This window comes from Amblyomma maculatum, chromosome 1, assembly GCF_055883805.1.
Source record: "Amblyomma maculatum isolate TAMU_Amacu chromosome 1, ASM5588380v1, whole genome shotgun sequence".
NCBI classification, from domain to species: Eukaryota; Metazoa; Arthropoda; class Arachnida; order Ixodida; family Ixodidae; genus Amblyomma; species Amblyomma maculatum.
In genome coordinates this window covers 1,596,583-1,621,349 of record NC_139344.1, presented here as the reverse complement: position 1 = coordinate 1,621,349, position 24,767 = coordinate 1,596,583, and the positions used below count along the sequence as shown (strand labels likewise).

Genomic DNA, 24,767 nt, shown 5'->3' with positions numbered 1-24,767 from the left:
GAAGACTCTTGAGAGTTCCTTGGACTGCCAGAAGATCAAATCAGTCGATATTGTCGACCATAAACCCTGACTGCTCATTGGAGGGTCAAATTCTAAAGTTAAAACTCAGCTACTTTGGTCATCTGATGAGAAGAGAGGAGTCACTGGAGAAAGATTTGATGTTGGGAAAGGTTGACGGTCGCCGGAGAAGGGGTAGGCAGCGAACGCGATGGTTAGATGGCATCCTCGAGACACTGCAGATGAAGTTATGTGATGTTAGGAAGATAGTGAGAGACCGGAAAGCGTGGCGTGAAATGGTCCATAGGGTCACGAAGAGTCGGACACGACTGAACGACTGAACTGAACTGATAATCAGTAGTAGAGGAGGAGAAGGAGAAAAGGAGGGCGGAAGGCAGGGATGTTAACCAGAAAGAATGAACTCCAGTTGGCTACCCTGCACTGGGGAAGGGGAATGGGATTAAAGGGGGAGGGTAGAAGAGGAGAGGAGGTGAGAAAGTCACAGTCTGTCAATCAGGCTAGTCTCTCTTAAAAAGTGAAAGAGTGCCTTGTAGGAGTCGAGCGCAGATGACTTTTGTGGCCATGGTCCCAAGATCTTCCCTTCCGTTAAGGGGTGAGCGTCCAGACGATCCAATGCAGTACACAGCGTAAGTTGTTCAGTTGCAAAAACAGGGCAATCACAAAGGAGGTGCTCAATCGTTTCATCAACGCCACATCGTTCCCAAGCAAGGCTGTCAGCCATCCCGATCAGGAAGGCGTATTTGTTTGCTGATACTGTGGGAATGCTATAGGACACAGTTGTGTGTAAGGAGCTAGTACATACTTTGTGCAACACTAAAATAATGGAACATATTGAAGAATTACAGGCATTCAGAGAAATATCTCTCTCCCATTTGAGACATTTGCAGAAAGAGCCAAACACAAAAACATATAGATAATGTAATGCAATACTCACACCAGGAAAGGTCTTCTGTTGAGGATATACACCCAATGCCGGCTTGGTTCTGTATACAGTGTCAACAACACGTGTGGATTCTTCAAGAAAGCGATAATCTGGAGAAGAAAAACACACACGCACAAAAGAACAGATGTTTACAAACAAAAATGCAACAACCTGGGTGGATTATTTTCTAATGCATGCTTGTAAGCTGTGTAGTGAGGCTTCTTCAGCACTCACAGAAGTCCTATCCACTGGAAAGTAAAGGACCGAAAATGTTGCCTTCAGGAAATTTGGAACACTGGGGATGCACTATAAGACACATAGGGTGGCTCAGAAGCAAACCCCACAGCCAGCTTTGTTTTTAAATCTCACATAATCCATACTTAACCTTCATGAAGCAGCCATTGCTAGGCCATTCAAACTGAAGCAGCACGAGAGAAAAAATTTCATTGAAAGTATTTACAGCCTGCAGGCTTAAACAACACGGTGATCCATATGTCTAACCAATATCTTATGCATGATTATAAAAAAGAATGCAACCGAAATTTGGTGTCTATATTTTTAACTATGACGATTCAATGCTGCTTATGACTAGGCAGTAAAACAACTAAAGCATCTTGATTCAGCAACACTATAATACCGCTTAGCCCCGAGGTTTCAAGCAAGTGGCCGGCAGGTTGCAATGTGGCCCACTTTACAGTTGAATCCTGGTACAAACGAACGCCGCTTCAATGAAATTTTTGCCACAACGAAGTATTTTGTGTTTCCCGTGAAACCCCCATAGGACTTAATGTATTAAAATTTCCTCAAAAACCTTTGTGAGCACATGTTCGCTTCTACAAATTTGTTTTGCAAATTTTCGCGAGTGAACGGCCCCTCCGTCTTGTCTTTCTTCAGAAGGTAGGTGTTGGAGAGAAACTTCCTCGTTCTCGTTTATTTTTTTGCATCTCATGATCATCTCATGAGCACGTCATGATCACATGCGAGCAGTATTGGCTGGCAAGCGTTCGCGGCTTCCAAGCGAAGAGGGGCTGCTCGAAAGCGCTTGTAAGCTGCGCCAGCGTGTAAATATGACATCATCTGCTAACGTCTTCGGCGGCGTCGTCTGCTAGGAACCGAGCGCGTTTCAGGCAGCCTGAGAATTGGTGGGCGGAGCTTCGTGCCCTGTCGGAGAAAAAAAAAAGAAGCGAGGCGGGCTGAAAAGCGCTGCAGGAAGAAGCCCACTCCGCATCACCATTTTTCTTCTTTGTGTGTCCTTGTCATTCGTTAGTGCATCATTCAGCGTGGTCTCGTCTCGTCTCTGCTAGTGGCTGCTAACTTCCTAGGATGTCACCGCCAGCGAAGGAGCAGAAGTTTCTTCTGCTAGAAGAAACAGCGCGTATGATCGCTGAAGCAGAAAGCGGGCAGATTTTGGCATCGCGCCGAGTTCGTTGTCAACGATACTGACGAGTAAAGAAAGCATCGGCAAGGCATTTGCGTCGGGCACTTCAGCCAACACAGGCCCTTATACATGGACTCAACAGCACCGGGTTGAGTCAGCGAGGTCATCATTACTCAACCCGGTTGGTGTCTACATGAACTCGCTTTCTAGCTAGTAAGTATCGAAGCGGCGCTTAGAGTCGAGATTCGAACTTATTGTGCAAGTTTCTTACTCGTATTTGATTCCGTTGCCTTTTACTATCGAGAGTTTCGATTATTCTTTTTTATCGTTGATGAGGGCTAAAAAGCATTCAACTTCGCTGACGCTCCTCGCCGCTCCGGTTGCTTTTTAATCCCAGAGTTCGCCATAACTCGACTCGCTGACTCGACAGCGTCTACATGCTTTTAGACAAGCGGGTCAAGCGAGTTAACCTACCCCCTGCAAGCGAGTTAACGCGACCCGCTCCGTGGCTATTTTACTCGACCCGACTGCGTATACATGAACCCGACAACTGGTTTTTTACTCGACAGGCTTCCTCGACCCGACTCTGTCGAGTCCATGCATACAAGGCAACAAGAAGGTGATGCAGCCAACATACGAGGAGCTTGATAAGGTTGTCTATGCCTGGTTCGTCGAAATGCGAGCCAAGAACATCTCGCTTAGCGGAAGCATTGTTCAGCAGAAGGCCCTCAATTATGACTGTTTGCTAGGCCTGGATGACTTTAAGGCCAGCACAAATTGGCTCAATCACTTCGAAGCAAGGCACAACATTGTGGGAAAAGTTTTATGTGGAGAAGCAAGTTCCGCGGACATTGGAGGCGCATCGAATGGGTGATAGACAACGTAGCTGATATTATGAGCGGCTACGTGCTGTCCGATATTTACAACGCGGACGAGACGGGCTTATTTTATGAGATGCTGCCAGCGAGGACGCTAGATTTTAAAGAGCAGGGTTGCCAGGTTCGCAAGCACAGCAAGAAAAGGGTGACTGTGCTGCTGTGCACTAACATGGATGGATCGGACAAGCGCCCTCCGTTAGTTATTAGCGAAAGTGTCAAACCGCGCTGCTTCAAGGGAAACAGAAGCCTTCCCGTCAAGTATGTCGCTAACGGGTGGTCGTGGATGACTCGTGCCATATTTGCGGACAGTCTTACGGCATTTGACCACGACATGAGCAGGCAGAACCGAAAGGTTTGTTTGCACTTAGACAATTGTTCTGCCCATCGCATTGACGTCAAACTGCCAAGCGTTGAGGTGCGATTTTTCCCACGGAACTGCACTTCGATCATCAGCCGCTGATCAAGGCATCATCTGAAGCGCGAAGTGCGCTTAGGAGAGGCTGAGTCAGCGGATTCTCTTGAACCTCGAAAGTGACAGGGAGACAAAGGAGAACCTATTAATGGCTCTTCAGATGATGGCTACTGCGTGGAACATGACCCGGTTCACCTTGATCTACAACTGCTTCCAGCACGCAGGGTTTGTTGACCAGGAGGCGACCAGTACAGCTACAGCAGCAGAAGATGACACTCCATCATCGTCGACTCCAGAGATCAGTATGGCCTGGAAATCCCTCCAGGATGAAGGAAACGTCCCTGCCAATATCGAGCTGGACGATTTCCTCAACGCTGATGCAGATGTGCTTGTCTACGTATAGCTAAGTGATGAGGACATCATTAAAAGTGCTGGCGAGCCGCCATCCAATGCTGGAGACGACTCCGTCCAGGATTCACCCGCCTTGGCAACCGCGTCGCAGGCGATGGATGCCTTCAATGTTGTTAGGAAGTTCATGGGCTCTCACGATGACGACGTTGTGATGGCTCTCTTAACAGAGTGTGAGAGAGAGAGAGAAACAACTTTATTTGCTCGAGCTAAATACGACGTCTGCTTAGACGCCGTCGATGGGAGTGGTTCCCTCTTCACGGAACCCATATGCATCCCTGGCCGCCTGGCCCCTGGAGATCAGGAAGAGCTGGTCTTCTACGGCGGGGCTGGTTAGCAAGGTCTCCCATCGCTCGGTAAGGGAGGATGAGGGATGGGGTGGTAGGGTAGTGGGGCAGGTAAGAGGTGGGGGGATTTCCTTGATGAAGTTGCATACTCCAATGATAACTCCATTGCATACTCCAACAGAGTGTGAGAGCCTCAACTGTACTCTTTTTTCCGTAACCATGTCCCTCATAATCAATTTTTAAACTCTCTGATGACATACAGTCATAAATAAATACCCCTCAATGTTGGGTTACGCCGGACACCATCAATATACTTGCCTTTTATGAAAAACAGTCAAACCCCCTTATAACAATACCAGTTTTAACAATACATCGGATATAACAATGGGCAGCCGCTGCACCGTCAGGTTTGCCATGTGTTCTATGGTAAAATAAGCTGCTTATTACAATGGTGTCATATTATATTATCGGTTATAACAATCAAATAAGGCCCCCGAAAGTCAACAAAAACGTGGAAACGCGGCTACCACAAAAACGTGCGCGTATGCGGAGACGCCGACAACGCCGATGCAATGACAATTAAAAAAAAAAAGAAAACAAATAGGGACAGAGTGCTTCGAGCAAATGCGCTGGTCAGGTGTGCCAAGGAAGCTTGCATGCCGCGGAGACACGAGAGAGGACAAAACAATTCCTCATGCGGAGCAGGAGGGAAGGCATAAGGCACTGCTAGGCACGGCCATTCTGAGAGAGAGCTTTGAGTGCTCCCCCTAGAGACTGCCAGTCGCCTAAGGAACTCGCACCCTCTGCCTCTGCACGGTACAGCAATTCATTCTGAGGGTGCGCTGGCCATGGTGCGCTGCAATATCCTCCCCTATTTGCTTTGACCAGGCCTCCACTTTGCGGTTGCACGTTTTATAGCGGGCCCTGGATTTTCCATGAACAGCAATGAAGGATCCTTCTTCAGGAAGCGCGACACAACCGGCGCAGAAGAGGAAGCATGGCAATGCCGTTAGAAGTTAAGCGGAACATTGTATGCAAGCACAAGGACTGCGTAAAAGTGTACAATTCGGTGTGCAAGTACAGCCTGACGCAACCAAGTATCGACAATTATCCGCAACGCGCTCAAGATTGAGAATCCAGGAGAATCCAGCTCCAGGATGATTAGAAAATCGCAATGTGTAAGCTGGCACCTGGTGACTCGCTCCAAACTACTGTCAGTAATGTGTTGAATGTCTTTCATGCGTGTGGTGGGGCTCTGAATTTTTTACCCATGAACTGCCAAGTGACAATTCTATTCGTTTTTTAGACTTAAAACTCACGTTTAACGAAGGCCACATCTGTTGGAGCTATTCACCCAGAAGTAAGAAGGCGCTTTTGCCTTATGCCTCCTCGCACTCTAAATTAGTCAAGCGAGGTATAGCCAGACTTTGCTTGAGCAATGCCCTGCAAAAAAGCTGCCCTCATGCAATGAATGATAGTTTTCGTGAACAGGTGCTTCGCCTGAGTGACGCAGGCTATCCGGCTGACATTCTGCGTGCAGTTGCCGAGTCCGTGCTGCCAAAAATAAAAAAAGAAAATGGGGGGGGGGGGGGGGGGGGGCGTTGGAAAATGCTAGGCTTGAAAAGAAGAAAGTCGAGGTAGTGCCTTATTTGCATGGCATCTCACATAATCTCAAGAAAGTGGCAGAACGGCACGGCGTGACTGTGGTATTCTCGGCACCCAGTAAGCTTTCTGGTCTGTGTTCGAGAATTGTGAAAGGTAGAGAAAGGAAAGCTACCAACAGCTGCACTGTCAAGCATCTGAACAAGTTTGTCGGGTGTTCCACACGTGTTGTGTACCAGATACCCCTCTCTTGCGGCCGGGTTTACATCGGCCAGACCGGTAGATGTGTGAATGATCAGGCACGCGAACACAATAATTCCTTGAAAAGTGTGTCAGACCCAAATAACCTTCCGCATCACTGTAGACAATGTAAAGACTATGTGCCGGCTTTAGACAAGATTTCCATACTAGGCAAAGGAAAGAGCAAAGAGGAAAGGGAAATACTGGAAGCCTTTCACTTTAGGTTGCAAGGCAGTGATAAGTGCGTTAGCGCTCCATCTCTGTTCCTTATGGATAAAGAATTTAGGCTGATAAAAAACAATGTATGCGTGTAGGCGGAAAAAGTAAAAAAGAAGTTTCCCTGTGTCAATGCATTTTGGTTTGGGGGGGGGGGGGGAGGCTGTTGGTTGAGCGTGTAAAGGGGTCTCATCATGTGGGTGTAACGCGCTGATACGCATGTGTCGTTTGGCTTCCTGGGTTTACCACTCTCCAATAAAACTTCAGTTGTTAGTCCAGCGCTGTCCTGTGTACTCCTTCTTCTTGTGTTCCGTTTTGTTCGCTGGTTGCATTATGCTTGATTCGAACCAACTAGCCCGCATGGCCACCCTGTTGCGGCTGGATGATGCATCGACGCCTAGGTGCGCACTGCCGCCTGGTGGCGCCTGGAGGAACTGACAAACTTACAACATTTGGCTGGGGCGCGCGCCAATTGAAACGGCCGGAGAGAAACGCGCGCGGGGGTAATCTCGGAGGCCATGCTTGATGCATCGACGCATCGACGCCTTAGGGTGCCTCGATACCAGCGCCGCCGTACAGGGTGGTGACACCCTTTGGCATGCCCCGCGCCGCCGCTTTCGCCGTGCTCGCCATCTTGGGGCAAGTCGCTTTGGGCCGTTGCTGTGGAGTGTCCGAAGCGGTTGTGCTGTGCGCTGGGCGATTAAACTGTTTTCAGTCGCGAAAACTAGCATGCCAGGCTGTTGTGTTCCATTGTGTGCTGGCTCAGCAAAAAAAAACAGCCAGATGTTTTCGTTTTCTATGGGATAAGAGACGGAGAAATGTATGGGATGCGAAAGTGAAGTGTGAAGACTGTGAAGTAAGCCACAATACCTGTGCTTCTTTTATGCATTCATAAATTTTTTTTAAGCGAATAGGTGCATTTCAATCGTGTAAAAAGGTCTAGCGCAGACACAGACCACTAGAAAGATGACAAACACACACAAGCGCTTGCGTATGTGCACGTGTCGTCTTTCTTGCAGTCTGTATCTGTTTATACGAAACCGTTTTAAAAGATATTTTTGTACTCGTCTAACGCAGTAACGCACTTCTGTTTGGAATGACATTATCTCACGCCGCTTCACCCATCTGCTTGTAATCACGAACTTTGTGCGGGTTTTGGCTTCCCCATCTAGCATTGCGCGCAACAGATTTTGGACTGCCTTTTTCAGCGTTGAAGCAGGTCGAAGCATCGCATTGCCTGGCATCGGGAGTAGCGCACTGTGTTTTTTAAGTGTAAATTTTGAATTTTCAGCGTACGTGAGGGCTTATAAACTAAATATATGGACAATTGCATCTGCTATGTTGTAGTCACTCGGGGAAATTTAGTGTAACTTTCAGTGAGTGACACTCGACTTTAGTATCATTCGCGTAGTGTCACACAATAATATCTGTTGTTGAGGATCTGCCTTTCTGTGTTCATAGCCGCACCAAGAACATGTGGAGAAGGTCGAGCCTGGTATTTGTCAAAGCAATGCACCATTGTGCCCTTTCGATCGCTCCCCTTTACACTCGATCTTGAAAGCTGGTGGCAACCGCCGAGGCTTCAGATTCACACAGATTACATTCCCTCTGTCCTTCCCGGGAAATAATACAATGGAGAGCGACGGATGGCATGTCATCTCGCGACAGAGTAGGAAGTCAAACGCAGTTTGTAACAATTATTTTGGTCGCAAAAAAAAAAAATAATAATAGAAGCACCCTTGAGTTGGCCGCGCTGGAATTTGGCAAGTGGGCTTATCGCTAGTACAACATTTCGTGAAACAGAGATAACAGATCCTCTGAAGCTGTTCTTTTTTAATTATACACAGGAGCAGTTTTACGCGAGGTTTTTGAGATTCGCAATAATATAAAAAGTTGGGTTCTCATGAAAGTTAGGTCGTTTTAAGCATATGATTGGCAGCTCGACAAGTCTCAAAAAAACTGCTCTCGTGAGCTGGAAGGTGTAGCGGCATCATCTTGTGAAAGCGGTCGTGAGGAAGCAAGGTTCTTGCACAGTACAAAAGTTCATCCAGAATGCAGCTTTTCCTTCCCTGTACAATAATTACGCATCGCGAGGCGATGTTCACACCCTGTTGTCCCCGCAAGTACTCGTTTGAGGTTAAGCCAAATTTAGGTGAAGCTAAATTTGACCGCCTGACACCCGAATTAGTGCTGTCGCTTGTTTGGCATCCGTGGAAATATTTTGTGATCATACATGTAAATATCGCATTGCTTTCATAATGTTTTTATTATTTCATTCATTTGCGTGCACACAACAAAATACGCAAAATGACTGTTTCGTCACCTATCTCATTTCAGCGCCAGTTCGAGGGCAAACACAGTGTATGGATGGCGGCTCCTCAAGTCAATGGCTGTCCCGACATCGTTTGATTGCGTGTAAAAATTTATCGGAACAAAACGACATCTTCCATTTGAAGAGTCGAGTAAAATCCTATAAATGCCTTATCGAACAAACCGTTCCGATTCCAGTGGTTGATTGCGCGGAATACCCAAAGCTTATGAACAGACTGTTAGAGCAGTTTGGGACGATGCGCTTGCGTATTTACTTCAGTTGGCTAAGTCAGCCAGAAAAATCGAATGATGGGTACAGCAGCAAAACTGTAGCTGGCGTCAACTTTTATTAAAAGATGTCTCCGAAGCGTGCATCCAAAATCCCCTTCAAAGTCTTAATGAGGATTGTTTTGGAATAAAATGCCGTGTCCATCAGCATGCAACATGTGTCAAAGGTTGATTTACACATCGTTTTTTTCTGTATCTTTTCTATGCTCCACTGGAATTTGTTATATTTGCAAGCAAGCGCAGAAGCCTTAGGATTAAAAATGGGGAGGAAAACGAATGTCTCATCAGTTCACCAAACTGCAACAAGACCTTGCAGCTGAGAAACATGCATGCCTTTGACCACTCGAGCATACGCTCGCAACGTTGATTGACTGCCGGCTTCACGAGTGACCGTTAGGCACTCAAAGACTACCACCTACACGAGGTAGTCTTGACGAGTAACTGTTTCAGAAGCAAAGAAAACTATCTACACGAGCATAATGCGTAAATTCTAAGTAGAATGGAACGCATTATGTGAACGCAGCAAGAACATCAACACTCCGCTTCGGTAGTAAACACAACACTTGAATTGTGAAACATTTCGGACACACCTTGCGGTCAGTCTTTGCTGGAAAACCAGCTAAAAATGAGGCTACGTGACACACTCGTAACAAATTTTTCATCAATGTACACGCGCAAAAAACGAGAGAACCGCCAGCGGAGATACGCCGGGAGCAGGCTGGACGATGCATCGACGCATAGGCGCGCACTGCCGCCTGGTGGCGCCTGGAGGAACTAACGAACCTACAACATTTGGCTGGGGCGCGCGCCGATTGGAACGGCCGGAGAGAAACACGCGCGCGAGGGTAATCTCGGAGGCCATGCTTTGACATGTGCGGGGCCACCACTAGCGTGGTTTCGGCTGGGGAGTAAGCCCACTGCCCCCTTCTAGTACACTTTACCCTGGGGTTTAGAGATACCAGTGGCCGGGTGAATGAACCTGCGGTGGAAGCTAGCAAAAAACGATTGGAAAATTGGTGACTTAAAAGCAGGAAAGTGACATAATGTTAGTAATTTGTATAGAAACAAAAATTCAATAAATGGAATGATGGTATAGTTAACCGATCTAAAACAATAATTAAGATATAAGGAAAAATAACGAGCATGATAGCAACTGCTACCCTGCTACCACCCCGTTTCAAAGGAGACGCTCCTATAGGAGGTATTCACGTGACGTCATCCGCTAGGGGCGCTGGCGGCCAGCGCAGAATTCGCCATACACGTGGTCGTGTGTGTGGGCGCCGCACCCAGCCGCAGTATTCAACTCGTTCTGATCCGTGGGGGAAGCCTTTCGCGCCTTTACAAAATTTATTTGTGTGCCAGCGAAAACCATGCGAGCGAGTGGATACACCCGTGGACTTCCTGGAACAAGAAAAACGACTGTCTGGACAAAATGTTCGACTTTGTGAAAACACCGGCTCGTACAACCGCGGTAACTTCGTCGAGGTGTGTCGTGTACTACAAGACCACTGCTTCGCGTTGAATTCCCTGACATCGGTGCTTGCCATGTGAAGTGCGGTTTTAAGCTTTGCGACAGGTGAAGAAATTAAAACGTACTAAGCCATGAATGTGTTTTAATTTTTGGCAAGAAAGCGAGGCCAAGAGCCACACGTGCGTGAGGGTGTTGATGACCGGCGTGCCGTTTTTAGAGGTGAGCACACTGCGACGTGTCTTTTCGCTTAGCTAACGCTGTCACCTCCTCCGACTTGGAAGTGACATGTTACAACTTTATCAAGCGTTATCGCTGCACATCGCGTTGTTGCGAACTTAGGTTCCATGGGTTATGTACATTTCAAGCAGAGCTACGTAGCCGATACTAAATTTGTAAAACATGCTCTCTGGGTGTGCCGTTTATCCTGCGAGTGCGTGACAGTACTTTTTTTCTCGACCTTCTGTCGCCCAAATTAAGCAACTGCATTGATTCGCTTTACTGCTGGAACAGCGCCTGTGGAAGCTTCGGCAGTTTGCCGACTACCGCCACTAGAAGTGTACGTTTCGCCGCCATATGCCAGCTCTGGAATTGGGGAATTTAATGCGCTCGCTGTGTTTTCAAGATGTGTTCTGCCTCAGTGGCAGCTAACAACGGGTTTAACGAGCTGCAAGTCGTTTTTCGCGAAATGGGTAACCGGCCACTTTTGCTGCCGAGCTGTTGCACGGGTGATGCATAGGTGCAACACTGAACAGCGTGTGATGTCCCGGAGCATCAAAATATCGCTGCAGACTCCATGCGCATAAAGGGCTCAACAAAGAAAAGTGGATGCGGACGTATTTACCAGCATGATAAAACTTTACGGATAACTTCCAATATACGGCGGGCACCTGACAGCGAACCTGAAACTGCGCGAGCCGACGCGCGCTGATGCCACCGGCGACCTCCGACATCATAGAGTTAATACAAAGACTCTAGAGGGAAAGCTGCCCGTTCACCCAATGCATTCGAGGGGTGACCGCGTGATTGCCGCCATTATCACACTGTTCATTGGTTGCCAGATGAATTTTACTTGCTAAATCTGGCACATGAAGATGGTTTGAAGCTGGCAACTTGGATCGTGGGAAGATGGCGGCGTGCAGCTAACCGACGGCGGGCGGCTACTGTTCAGTAGGTGCTGTAAACAACGGCAGAATCGTCGCGTGTGGAGCATTTCTAGTGATATGTTGCGTCGCGTACCTACTGTAACATCACATAGGTGTCCTGATTCTTCTGAGTTGTTATCGCAAGGCCGGCTATCCCTGCGATTGTTTCGCGCTTCGCATGCATTTTGTCCGTCGAGCGCACATGCATCTCCTCTGTGCCCGATCACCTGAAAATATGTCAGAAATTTGCTTTGGCGCAAGACGACGACCACAGTATATTAAAAAAAACAGTGACGAATTCCACAGCAACGGCCCTTGGTCTATCCGGGATGGCTAGTTCTGCATACAGTAAATGTCAAAGGGTGCTCGTGTGTGTTTACTGTTGATCTGCTACTTCTACTCGCAAACATGGTTTCCAATTGTTCTACATCATTCCTTTATGGCCAAGAAGGTGCCTGAAAGATTATATAATATGCTTGAAACTTGAAAACAATGTATAGAAATTTCCTACAGTTGTGTTATCGGCAGCGGTTTTGAAAACTTTTGTTCAAACCTTTGTTCATTTTTGACGCAGTGAGCAGAAACTGTGCTGGCCACAATGATAAATTTGATGATGGCGGCGAACCAGTGAGAAGCTCGTTTCCCTGCCCAGCTTTCCCTCTAGAGTCTTTGTATTAACTCTATGTCCGACATGGCGGACGAGGCGGGACGATGCTCGCGCCATCTGGTAGTACGACCTCAGTGAATACCTCCTATATTCCGTCCGTCCATCTATCCATTCATCGCGCATGTGCAGAGCATTTCTGGCTTTTCTGCAAATGATTTATTAGGTAGGACTGATGGGGGCTCCAAATGGCGGATGCATATTCAAGCTTACTGCGAACAAACGTTTCATATGCCAGTTTTCGTATATTAGGAGGGGAAGTGGAAAGTGATCTGATGAAAGCTAGTATACTGTACGTGAAGCTTCGGAAGTGATTTTTGTGATATGGTAAGCTTCGGAAGTGATTTTTGTGATATGGTCTGCCCACGTGAGTTTGCTATAGATAGTACTTGCGATAACTCCCGAAAATAAGGGTAAGTTACGTTTGAAGCTGCATTCATAATTGCTATTATAAAGAATTTCGGAGCAATAGCTAGGTATTCCAAAGACTTGTAGTCAACACCTGGCGCCACTAAACAGCCCCTTCTCCAGAAAAAAAAAAATAAATAAATAAATCCCCCTCCGCTTTTTTTTTCTTTCTTTTTTTCTTTTTTTGCTTACGTCCGAAGCAAGATGACTATTTTCAAGACACGCTAGAAGGTTAGAAGACACAATCATAAATGTTACACATTTAGACTTTATAGCACGTTTCACTACGCAGTTCAACTCCCATTGGGCAGTTACATCATTGCCATGCAACCAATGCACAAGAAAGAACTTCTTTCCCCTTCGCCGGTGCAAAGCATATTCCGCCACTTACCACTAAGAAGGTCCAAATCTGTGAACCCGTCCAGTGGAATGTACGCCGTTTTGTCACGAATGCCATCGCACTCGCCGATTTTTTTGTGCTGCTTCACGCAAAGCAGGGAGCACGACCGGGCTGAACATTTCGGACAGCAGTACTTCGAAGGCTTGCCGCACTGGAGGCACGTCCTGCGTAAAAAAAAACAAAAAATAAAAACAGCGCAGTCGGCGTCGTTGCTCTACCAGCTTCAGGACACACACACAACCCACGTGCACATACCTTTCAGGCGCCGCCATGTTTGTTTTGGTTCGCGCTTGGCTGCAACGCTACCCGGCTACCCTTCGACGTCAAACCCGTCAAACTGCGCTTGCGCAGTGGCACATAGCGCTGCCCCGTGGGCCCTGACGCAGCCCTGACGTATGCTAACTACGTAATGATGACGTCATCAAAACGCACTCAAAAATATTTAAAAATTAAGCAGAGCAAAATTTTGTTTACGTATTTAGGCAAAAAGCATTAGGATGCTTTTTGAACGACAATAAAAATAATAAAAGCGCTACCATTTCGCTTATCAGGGATTGACGGTTGCCCGGCAGCGGCCGGCCACTTACTCCTCTCTCTCTCTCTCTCTCTCTCTCTCTCTCTCTCTCTCTCTCTCTCAAGAGCTCACCGCATCAAGGCTGCAACTCGTCGTCGGCTCGCGCGTAATGTGGCGGGGGTGGGGGTGTGCAGCGGTGTCAGCCTCAGCCGACCAGTGCTTGTTCCGCTTGTGCCACCGCGTCTGCGGCGGTAGCGATTTGTTTACGTCGTGGGGACTTACATCTCGCCGATGCAGCATACCCGATCGTGCGGATGTACTTCGGCGCTACCCCGTTCAGCGGCAGGGACGCTCCCGAGCGCGGCCTTAGTGATCCACTCACCCACTTTGCAGCAGCGGCATTGAACAGCACAGTGTGATAGCCCTGCGCAGCGATCGATAAACCAAGAGAAGCAGCCGTGGGAAAGAACACGATGGGGGAAACTTGTGCCCCTTTGTTGGCCGTGTTGTTGTGTTTGGCCGCAATGCTACGAAACGCGAGCTCTCTCCAACCCAACGAAAAAGTCGAGACAGGAGTGCAGAAGCTTAAGAGTTTGTACATAGCAGCGGTGTTTCCCATGAAAGGCCATGGTGGCTGGTTAGGCGGCCAAGGATGTCTTCCAGCTGCGCTTATGGCACTGGAAGACGTGAACCAGCGATCGGACCTTTTGATTGGCTACAAGCTCAAAATTGACTGGAGGGACAGCCAGGTGCGTCGTCCTTGACACACATTTACTGTGCCGTCGAAACACCGCGCAGCCAGGCGACCTTTGACATTTTCGTAGAGTACTTCTTTTGGCAGATGCTTGATTGATAATTTAAGTCAGTATCTTCCAAATGGTGCATCTAGATTATTTAAGATAACCGCAGAACTGGCCACGTTAGCTTTGCGTGGTCTGCTCTGGCTTACCAGTTTCGCTTCAGTGTCGACAAACAGAAAGTGAAAACGTTGCCTCAAGGCATGCTCTGCGGAGTTCATTTTAAGATGTGTCACCCTGGTAGTTTCCCGCTGAACATTTATGTAGTCTGTGTTGGAACACAAATTGCCTCCTTTTATGCTTTTCTCTTTTTCTGCAGTGCAATCCTGGCCTTGCTGCAACAGTCATGTATGACCTGCTCTACAATGAGCCACAAAAATTGATGCTGCTTGGAGGGTGCAGTATTGTTTGCTCTACAGTTGCAGAAGCTGCTAAAATGTGGAACTTGGTTGTTGTAAGTTGTTGCTGCACTCTTCTTACTTCACTGAAGCATGAGTACATTGGCTTAAAGCCACATTGCTTTGAGGGATAAATCAGCTAGCTTTGTCTGGAGCAGATTCAGACATTGCAGCTTTGATCAGTGCACATACCGTGCCCCATATGTTACATGCTTACACAGTTCATACATGAGTTCAGATTTTTTTTCTTTTTGCATTTGCTGTGGAATACATCCAGTTCCAGTCATATTTTTATAAGCCTTCATCAGTTGTAATAGGACTTACAGAGAAGTGAACATAGCACAAGTACTTTGAAACATTCTGCACAGAAGAATCTGAGGTTTAGTTAAGGCGTACAAATTCTAATTTTCCGAGAATTGACTCTGGGACTTTCATTGCATTTTGAAGAGTTCAGAGGCCAGCTTGTTGACACCACGAAAAGAAAGATGGAATTGTGGTGTCCAAATTGAGTTACCAAGTTGCGCCTTTTGATTTTAGCAACTTGTCATTTGATCAGTTTTAGTTTTCTTTATGCTCTAAATATCATTTATCTTGTAGTTCGTGATAAGTATTACTCTTTTAATGGCCTATGTGCAAAGAGCTGTAGACTAAACTCTTGGTAGGGTTTTAATACATGCTGCCTTAAGCAGTGAAGCCCAGGAACCACAGATCATGTCCATAGCCACTCCTGCATGATGATCCTGCTTTCTTTTTCACGGCATTGTTGATGGCATTTGCGCAAGGACCTTAAACATTCCCGGCCATGAAATTTTATAAAGAAAGCATTTACCTTGACGGGAACAAGCTTCTTTTATACTGTAGCGGTGATAAGTCTGTCTTGGAGCAAAGTAAGAAAGCCAGTAAATAGAAGACTTGAATATTGTTGAACTATCATGTAGGAAAAGCCACTTCATATCCAAAGTTGAGCATCCTTTGAAAGTGCCCGTGTCTAGGGTTGCAGGTGATGCCAAGAACTTCATCTGATGCCTTGTGAAGTGCATGCCTTCTTTTTGGCTGCTAAGTTTACAAAAAATCGATTAACTGGATAGAGTTTGTTGTCTACTTGCTTGCAGTTTCTTGTGCTCCCTGATTTACATTTGTAGGGATTCTTCATCTGTGTTAACACTGGTTGATAAGTCATTGAAGCAAAATGATTCACCAAGTGTCACATATTTGTTAGCAGGTGCTCATATTAAAGTGGCAAACAATAGTCATGGCTAGTCAAACAGATTGCATGTTAATCTAAGTGGTCTATGCATCATTCTAACTTGAATTCCTTTGCAGAGTGCTAAGCTATATCTTGTTCTTTAAACCAGGGGAGCAAGAAGTCAATCCTTTCTGATGGAGATCTGTAGAATGGCTTTCCCTGATCTTTCTGTTGCTGTGTTTTACTTGTTACTGCAGTGCAATGTGTTTTGAAGTGCATCTGTATTCGTGTAAATACTGGTGCAAATTGTTGACCATTTCAAAACAGTTGTTAAAAGATTTGTGCCCCATTGCATGCAAAGGCACAGCTTCTCCTCTAATTGATTCTTTGTACAGCATGTACCTAAGCACTAGTATTTGTGGGCCCTTAATAGAACAGTCAGCTACATCTGCATGGAGATATTATATTATTTTGTTGTCATAGGTATCCAGCAAGCCCCTTTAGTTCAAAAGGTGACAAAGTGCTTCCTAATGGTCCCCAAGTTCCTCCATTCAGCTTTTATTCTCTGTGTTTTATTTTCTGGCTGTGTTGCCCTTTTTATGGCAGCAAATGACTCATTTACTGCTGAGAAAATTCCCAAAATCGGATTTCAATTTTTAATTTCTCTGCCACTCAAGTCAAACTTGTGGTGTCCACACTGAAATGGATTCTGTGATCAGTTTGAAAATTAATGACAGCCTCTCCTCGGCAGTCCAAATTCTGTCTTAATGTATTGCAATTTACTTGTGGAAATGGCTAGGAAGTAGTGACTCCTGTATTTCATTTTCTGACCTTTCTTAACCTATGAATGCTCTACTTTTAGCGAAAATAGATTCTTTGTCGTTACAAGGAATGTATCAGTACAGGCCAATTTCAATTTTTCCCCAGTATCCCTTCAAAAGTGTAACCTGTCTGCTGTCTGACAGCTCCTTCTTTGTGTAATATTGTGCCTTCATATTTTATTGTGTCAGCATTAGGACCCCCACACCCTGTGTTTGTTTGTTTGTTCAGCCCACCTCACGAGCATGTGTCTGGCAAGTGGCAAGTGGAATGGCCACACACTGCTCAGTCAGCTGTTTCCGAGTCAGACTCGTAGGCCATGCAGGTACATTCGTATGTCTTGGTTAAAGTGGGGCTTTATGTCAGGTAGTCTGCTAAATAATGCGGTAGATTATGACTGTATGCTAATAGGTATGTACAACTCAAAACGAAACTGAAACACAGATTTTTTGCATTTATATATATATATATATACGTAAAAATTATGCTTCAGTATTGAGTACACAATGTGGGTGATTCTTGTCAACAGAATGCAATATTCTGGAACTCTTCAATACTGAAAATAAGTTTCATGCATCTTCTGTGCACCCATCATTTTCATGCCTCATTTCCTAAGCTTTTTTTAGCTGCGTTGACTGTTACTGCTGAGCTTTGAGCCATTAGCATTTCCTCAGTGTTGGGTGTGGAACCTTCATACTTATAATCCGTGTATGATAAACGCCAGTGAGTATACCTTGTAATGATTAAAGGGTAAAGCAGTTCACCTCCCAGTGTTCTTATCAGACTTCTTAAGTGATAGCACAGGGGACAAATCTGTGGGCATTTTTACAAAGTCTTGGCAAATATGTGGAATACCCTGTGCGCACAGTGCACTTTTGTCACATAACTGGCTTCTCTGTAGTTCCACAATGTGTCAAATTTTGGTTATCTGATTTACCATAGTTTTAAATGTGTTAATGGCAATTGGCATGCAGTTTAACTTGAAATGCTTGCAAAGTTTCTTGGTTATGAACTTATACGATCAATCACCATGTTTTACCAGCTCTTTTTAATGGTTTCACGCATAGTTATGATAAAGCTCATAGTTCCTCGTTGCAAACTTGTAAAAGTTTTCAAATCAGGTGTCATACAGTGAAGGAATGGTTGCCAGGAAGCAGATACCAATTCTTGATCTAAATGCATCTGGTGTTAAAACATCTCTTGAGCATTCTACTCGTATCCACATAGCAGTCTTTAGTCACATTTCAGCCCACAATAGTTGAAGCAGCATTGCTTTCAAAAAAAATTTGCAGATAGTTGAACTTAGTCACAGTGAGACCATTGTTTTGATTTATCATTTGGTCAAATCGTTCCCAATACTTGCTCAGTCATTGCAAGCCCCCGAGAAAGAAGTGGGTGAATTGGGTAACTTGGCCCCTGTTCTCCCGGTAGAAGAGATGATGGCTTGAGCGATTGGAGTCTCTGCTATCAACCACCTTTGGGGATACGTATTTCCATTTTCTCAGAACTTCAGCTACGGTGAGGGCTACATTGTCTTCATATGCAATGACTGTCTTTTTTCACAAGTCATATCCTTCAAGTTCTTCATTAACCTTTTCATGTTCATTGTTTTTCTGCCTTGTGCCTCTTATAAAGGAACATTGAACAGATGTCGTAGAATCACTAGTAGAAAGAAGTTTTATTGTTGATGTACTTGATACCCTAGTTGTTGAGCCTTCAGTCATCAGTTGACTAATTTGTAGCCTTTTGAAAGGCTCTCATTACAGCTTTGATGTTTTGGCGGAATATATTTATCATGGCCTGAATGTAGCCAAATGTAAAGTGAACCCTTGGTAGTATGCACAGATAACAATGTCCTTTAGTTTATTTCACCTTGCTCAGCAATGGAGCCTAAGGATTCCACAGCACACACATCCCTTCTTTAAGTGTGTTTTTTCTCTATTTTTTGCATTCTTTTGCAGCTGGCTTTGTGCACTTCAGTTACATGCATGTGCCTAAGTGTATGACTGACGCACCCACATAATGTGTTGCATATTTCATTTTGCCCTGCCAGGAATTGATTGGTGTTTTAGTTATTCGTGAGCTAATGCTTTTGTTAGAAGTTTGTTTTGCGTACCAAATCCACAGAACGGTTTGCACTGACATAACGGTCGTAATGTTTTGTGAATTGGATCTGGAGAAGAAATTTGCGCATTTGTCCCATCCATTTATAGCCATCTGCTCTGACCTGCATGCCAGAAGGTTGTGTGATGCATCATCATGGTACATACAATATCACATGCAGATCAACTATTCAGCACTGTCTGCCTGAATACCTAAGGTTTTCTTTTGTGCCATGATAAATTCTTTGCTTCTTATTGGTCAGACATATTCATTTATTTCAAAGCTCCTGATATTCTCTGTTGTCCTCATTACTGGAAGTTGTTGTGTCAGTTCAATAGTTCTGTCTGATCTCTTTGCATGAAATAAGCCTTTCAGTTTAATTCTTGCAAAGATCTGTCTGATCTCCTGTGAGCTGTGCATATAACTTGCAGTTTCTGTGCAGGTTTTCAAGTAGTTTTTGTTCGAATGCTGAAGTTGGAATAAGAAATTTGTGGGTATTAGGTACAGGCACCCTGCAGATGTGTACAGGTATTTGCACATGGATAATGCAGCGATATCCTTGCACCACCATATGTTGTTCTTGTTCGTTTCCCGTCTGTGATGTACATAAACTGAATTGATGGGAAGAGATCAGTAAGCATTATTTTCGGCATTGACGAAAAAGTAACCTTCCTCATTGAACCGCAATAGGCTAAAGGTCTGAAAGGAGATTATAAATCACAGAAACCTCTTCATGACAACCGATGGTGGTGGTGCCTCGTAGATGCAGGGTGCCTATAGTAACTCAGAGCTCTTATGGTTTCATGGGAACGCTCGGGCCTGGGCCAGTATGACGACCTCTTTGCAATCGAGATCTGATACTCAGGCGCATGTAGCAATTCACTGGAGCAGGGGATGGGGCTTTTATGTTCACTGGTTGTGATGGAACCCATTGCTGTACAAGCCTCGAGGCAGTGATGTGCAAGTCGCTACCAAAACATGCACATTTCAGACTCTTTAGCATTCTAACAGATTTTTTTTTTCTGTCCTCCAGCACTGCTGCAGGTTACAAACTGGGTGCTTTAACAATACCATTAACTGGCATTCAACTTCACTGCAGTTACATGAAAGCTACAGTAAAAAACACTCAGCTCAAAACTGTTTCTTTTCACTAAAGAATGGAAATGCATTTTTACATGTATTTTATCTGCATACATAAATTTTTTTTCTTGATTGTTATACTTTTACTTCAGAATGTTTATTTCTTGACTGTGTTGTACTTCTACTTCAAAAAGTGGTTTATGTGATTGTTGTGGCAGCAATGGAAACATGTGCATATTGCTTGTTTACTGCAACTGAATGTTACAGTCATTACACTGTTTTATCTGTTTGGTTGTGTGGATCAGTTCTCGGTGAATCGAAGTCGTAGCACAGCTCCACTTCTTGTCACTTGCCATGCATGAAAATGCATTTTTACCTTTTGTGCCTCTAAGGGGTTGACTCATGAAAGCTTCTTTTGTATTCAGTGTTCCCTTCATAGAAACAACATAGCGTATATTACCTCCCTCGGCTTGATAGCAGTGGCTAGGCTTGGACAAGTGCATTAGTCATACCAGTTAGATTTCCTGTGCCGCCTGTTATTCTTTTCGGATTATTGTTCTTGTAGGTTAGCAGGCGTTTTATAAACGACTTCACAAAGTCTGTGATAAACATAGAATAGCTATATTTCTGTGCTGATTGCTCTTGTTGAAGGCAGTATAGCTATCACTTTGTTTACATTTACATTGTGTGCTGAAAGTAAAAAGCCCGGGCTTAAATCTTAGGCTTGCCAGTGAACCACAGGCTCCTCCATTGTGTGCAAATGATTTCTGCTTTGGTACTTGGCCATCTTGCTACCTTGCCTCCAACCAAATGGCTCGGCCTAAGAGAACAGGTGACATGCCTCACCAAGCCAGCAGGTACTTGTACCCACTGAGAAAGCTAATGAACCAAAAAAGCGTACATTTGCAAACAAACGCATGCAAAGCTCTTACATAGCAGTTCCCTGCCATAATTATGGCTGGCACCCCCTCAGCATTAGTGTAATGTGATTGGGCAGCTCAGAAAGAGTTAGGGTAGAACTATACTTTAATGATGAGAAATGATAAGTTATGCCATTAGTTAAAATGGCGAACTGAGCTTGTATTTGAGTATTATGCAAGAACAATCCGGGAAATGCTGTGTGTAGCCTTTGAGCTAGTTCGTTTTTGCTTTAAACTGTAACATGGTGAATCTAGACTTTTATTCACTTGTTGATATACGAGTCTCTCAATAAATATGGTTCAAAGGTCAATTCAGATGCTAGAATAACTACACCTGCTTACTTGGATTTTCTCATCCAGTCAATATGTCTGTGCACATGCATGCTTGCGTGCACCTTGATTCAACAGTAAGGTCACTAAAGACCTTAGGTCCTCAGCAACCCCAAGTGTTGGCAGACCTCTGTGCAAGGACCACTGCTCTCACAATAGGCTGCTGCTGTGTAAAGGTTACTTGTCACCTTTACTTTTCAGGACAGATTTAATTTGGTTGATGGCAGAATGAATCAATAGACAATTGGGAATGTGAACCAGGTGACCTTTTTTTTTTTTTTTTTTTCATGCAGCATTCTTCCCCTGAAAAGGCCAAGTACCAGCTTAGGGAATGCCCAGTGGGAGAACCAGTGGGTGCATTTGGTGGAATTTAGGCCCATGGTAGATGCTGCACCACTAGGCCACTTAGCATAGTGTTTGGAGCAGGGAACACATATATTTGTGGTTTCAATCTACCTGAAATGTTTTTGCAGAATGACAGAAGGCTAATTGTGAACTTTTTGGGGGATTCCGTTTTGCAGATATCGTACGGATCTAGTTCACCTGCATTGTCCAATAGGAATCGCTTCCCAACATTCTTCAGAACACATCCATCAGCTACTATTCACAACCCTACACGCATTAAGCTCTTTCAGAAGTTTTCATGGTCAAGAATTGCGATCATTCAAGAAGCTGAAGAAGTTTTTATATCTGTAAGTGACCTCGATTTTTATTATTTGGGAAACGTAGTGAAGGTTAAGAAAATTAAATTGTGGGCTGTAACATCAAAAGTGGCACATGGGCAATGAAGGTTGCCATGGTGGAGTGCTCCTGTTTAATTTAGGTCGTTTGGGGTTCTTTAACATGCAACTGATGGTGCACAGTACATGGGCATTCTTGTGCTTAACTTGTAAGGCTGCTGAGGCCAGGATCGGATCTCTGACCATGGGATCAGCAGCTGGCTGCAATAGCCACTGAGTCACTACGGCAGGTTTAGCTCATAAAGAAAACAGGAATGGCCTTACATCACCTTAGCTGGAGCCAGCACTGCTTGATCAGTTACAATGTCAGAAAACCCCTGCACCGGAGCTTAATTTTAGTGCCAAAACACTTCATTGCTGTTTTAACCAATTTATGCAATTTGAAGGGATCAACCCTAAATGAGAGTGTGTATAGCCAGTTAACAAACATATCTTCAGAAGCAAGAAAACAACTCGGAAGAGTGTAGTTGGTTTTGTTTAAGTTTTTGGAGTGTTCAGTGGTTGCTTCCTTTTTTAAACAGGGAGCATAAATTTTTCCTCATTCTTTTCAGCATCTGTGTGCACAGTGAAACCACCTGAGTGTGGGGCTGGTCTCATTTCTGGTTACTTTTTGTCAGATTTATTGTGGAAGTAAGCTGCTTGTCCTGTGCTCTGCACATAGTGACCAATGGAAAAATGCTGTTATTCACTTGCACAATTAAATATCTGTGTAATTGTGCACAACCTCAAAAAGTCTCTGGATGTGTTTCTTTTTGATGCATCTAGTAGTCAAGAGAGTTTTCACGCAACTAAAATCAAAATATTTTTTAATCTCTCCTTGAATGAGCATAGAAATTGAACTTATGCATGCTTCTCTCTGCCAGGTTTCAGTGATGTAGCTGTATACACTAAAACCTTTGAGCACTTTGAGGGGCTTTAAATGGCATCTGGATAACCTGGAGGTCAAATTATCAAATGACTCCTAACAACTGCCAAAAAATGCATTCTAATAAAGTTTCTTGGTGAAAACCTGGGCATTAGGGGCGAAAACATGTGGAAGTGACTACTTTCCCTGGTTGCCCTGAGTACTAATCGGAGCATGTAAAAAAAACGCTTGTGCTATATTTTTGTATAGCAATGTCGTTTTTTTCAACTGACATGAAAATGAAAGGTAAGAATGTTTCCATTGCCTCTTGCAACATTTCAAAGTCAAATGTTCCAGTGATATACCTAGAGTAGCAACCCTGGCTGTACCTGTAATTCTTTGCAGGTATCATGTCTTGTAATCTCATAGAAGGTTCTCCAGTGTTTTGCTTCCTGTCTTTTCTAGACCGGTGAGGATCTAGAGGCACGTTGTAAAGAAGCACATATTGAAATTGTTACCAGGCAAAGCTTTCTGACTGATCCTACAGATGCAGTCAAGAACCTTGTGGTGAGTGTTTTTGTGCCACAACTCTGAACGTCTTCTGCTCATTGACCTCCCATGTTGAGTGATTATAACGAGATTATCTTCTTTCCCTTCTGGTTCTAGAGGCAAGACGCTCGGATCATAGTTGGCATGTTTTATGTTGCTGCAGCACGACGGGTGTTTTGTGAGGTATGTAGAAATTTGCAGGTTGAAGGATGTCCTCTATTCTAATTTGTTGCAGACAGCACTGAACGAAGTTGTGCCACTAATGCAACACATTCAACAATTGCCTTCAGGAGTTTTCCTTTTTTTTGGTGTGAGTTCTAAGGAACTAAGGCAGGCCTGTTGGTCTATTGAGTGTATGGGTGTGTGTTGAGTGCATAAAAAAAAAATACAAGACAGAGAGAGGAAAAAGATGAACGAGATGAAAATGTTTGTCTATGCATATTTGCTCATAGTAATATGATGGCCTTGTTGCCACCTAAATTGTTCACAAACATGTAGAATATAGAACACAGCTAGAATGGCTCATTCAAGCATATAGCAGTACAGTAAACTTTCATCAATTTGTCCTCCAAGGGACCAAAACAAATATTTGAACTAACCGAAAGTTCGAATTATCCAGTAGGTCTGACAAAACTACTGAAAGTCGTAATGAATGCCTCTGTGATGGTTGTCTGTATTTAATAATGACGATTTTCTCTGGTTTCATAAAGTGCTTTGCACATACTGTTACGTACTCTGAAGCGCTCTGAAGGGCCTCCTCTGCCCTTTTCACAGTGTGAAGCAGTACCAGAACAGCCCCGTCATGTTTTGTGGATGCTTCAGTTTGCGCGGTTAGCAAGGAGGTTATATTGATCTTATGTAGAAGGTATATGGAAGTTCTTTATCACCTCTTTGCATTGATTCATCCTCTGTGCTTCCCCCTGTACAGTGGCCGTAGTTCAGTGTAACCTGCTTGGCAGTGCAGCATCGTGGTAAAGCCCGAAGTGAGGTGAAATTGCACGTGAACAGAGTGCTGTTTCAGCGTACTGGAAAAAACACGTGGATGCAAGCGAAGGATATGTTCACAGTGTCCGTTGCCATAGACGTACATGGACGTCAGCTGTGACTGCGCTGCTAGATAAAATTATCCAAATTAACAGAGGTGCGGTTTAATAAGATTTTATTGTATGTAATGTAATTGATCCCTTAAAAAATCCTAAGAGTTGTCATTGTAGGGGCATACAATCTGGAAGTTGATATTTCACTAAACTGAAAAATGAAACATACAGAAGTGAATGGGAACACTTCTGTTGGTTACCACAGAGGGTGTTCAATGGAATTACAATGTAACCAGTTGCTCATTGAACAGTACTGCAAATTCTGGTTGAAAATGCATATCATCTCAGTTGGTTGCGCAAGTTAATGCAGAAATGTGAAGAGCATGCATTGCCATTCACGTGGTTT

At 44.6% G+C, this 24,767-nt stretch overlaps 2 protein-coding genes across 3 annotated transcripts in view; one reads left to right on the top strand and one right to left on the bottom strand.

Annotated features, from left to right (window-relative positions):
- LOC146201475 (box C/D snoRNA protein 1) overlaps nucleotides 1-13,442 on the bottom strand; it is a 55,445-nt gene extending 42,003 nt beyond the window's left edge. Inside the window, exons 1-3 of the mRNA XM_084587599.1 lie at nucleotides 13,300-13,442; nucleotides 13,036-13,208; nucleotides 953-1,050 (exon numbers count right to left, since the gene is read on the bottom strand). Coding sequence (XP_084443725.1) covers nucleotides 953-1,050; nucleotides 13,036-13,208; nucleotides 13,300-13,316 — 288 coding nt within the window. The 5' untranslated portion in view covers nucleotides 13,317-13,442. The remainder of the gene's footprint in view (nucleotides 1-952; nucleotides 1,051-13,035; nucleotides 13,209-13,299) is intronic.
- Nucleotides 13,443-13,688: 246 nt separating this feature from the next.
- GABA-B-R1 (gamma-aminobutyric acid type B receptor subunit 1) overlaps nucleotides 13,689-24,767 on the top strand; it is a 62,468-nt gene continuing 51,389 nt past the window's right edge. For both annotated transcript variants that reach the window (XM_084587598.1, XM_084587597.1), the window contains exons 1-5: nucleotides 13,689-14,307; nucleotides 14,675-14,809; nucleotides 21,713-21,883; nucleotides 23,241-23,342; nucleotides 23,442-23,507. In XM_084587598.1, coding sequence (XP_084443724.1) covers nucleotides 14,032-14,307; nucleotides 14,675-14,809; nucleotides 21,713-21,883; nucleotides 23,241-23,342; nucleotides 23,442-23,507 — 750 coding nt within the window. In that variant the 5' untranslated portion in view covers nucleotides 13,689-14,031. The remainder of the gene's footprint in view (nucleotides 14,308-14,674; nucleotides 14,810-21,712; nucleotides 21,884-23,240; nucleotides 23,343-23,441; nucleotides 23,508-24,767) is intronic.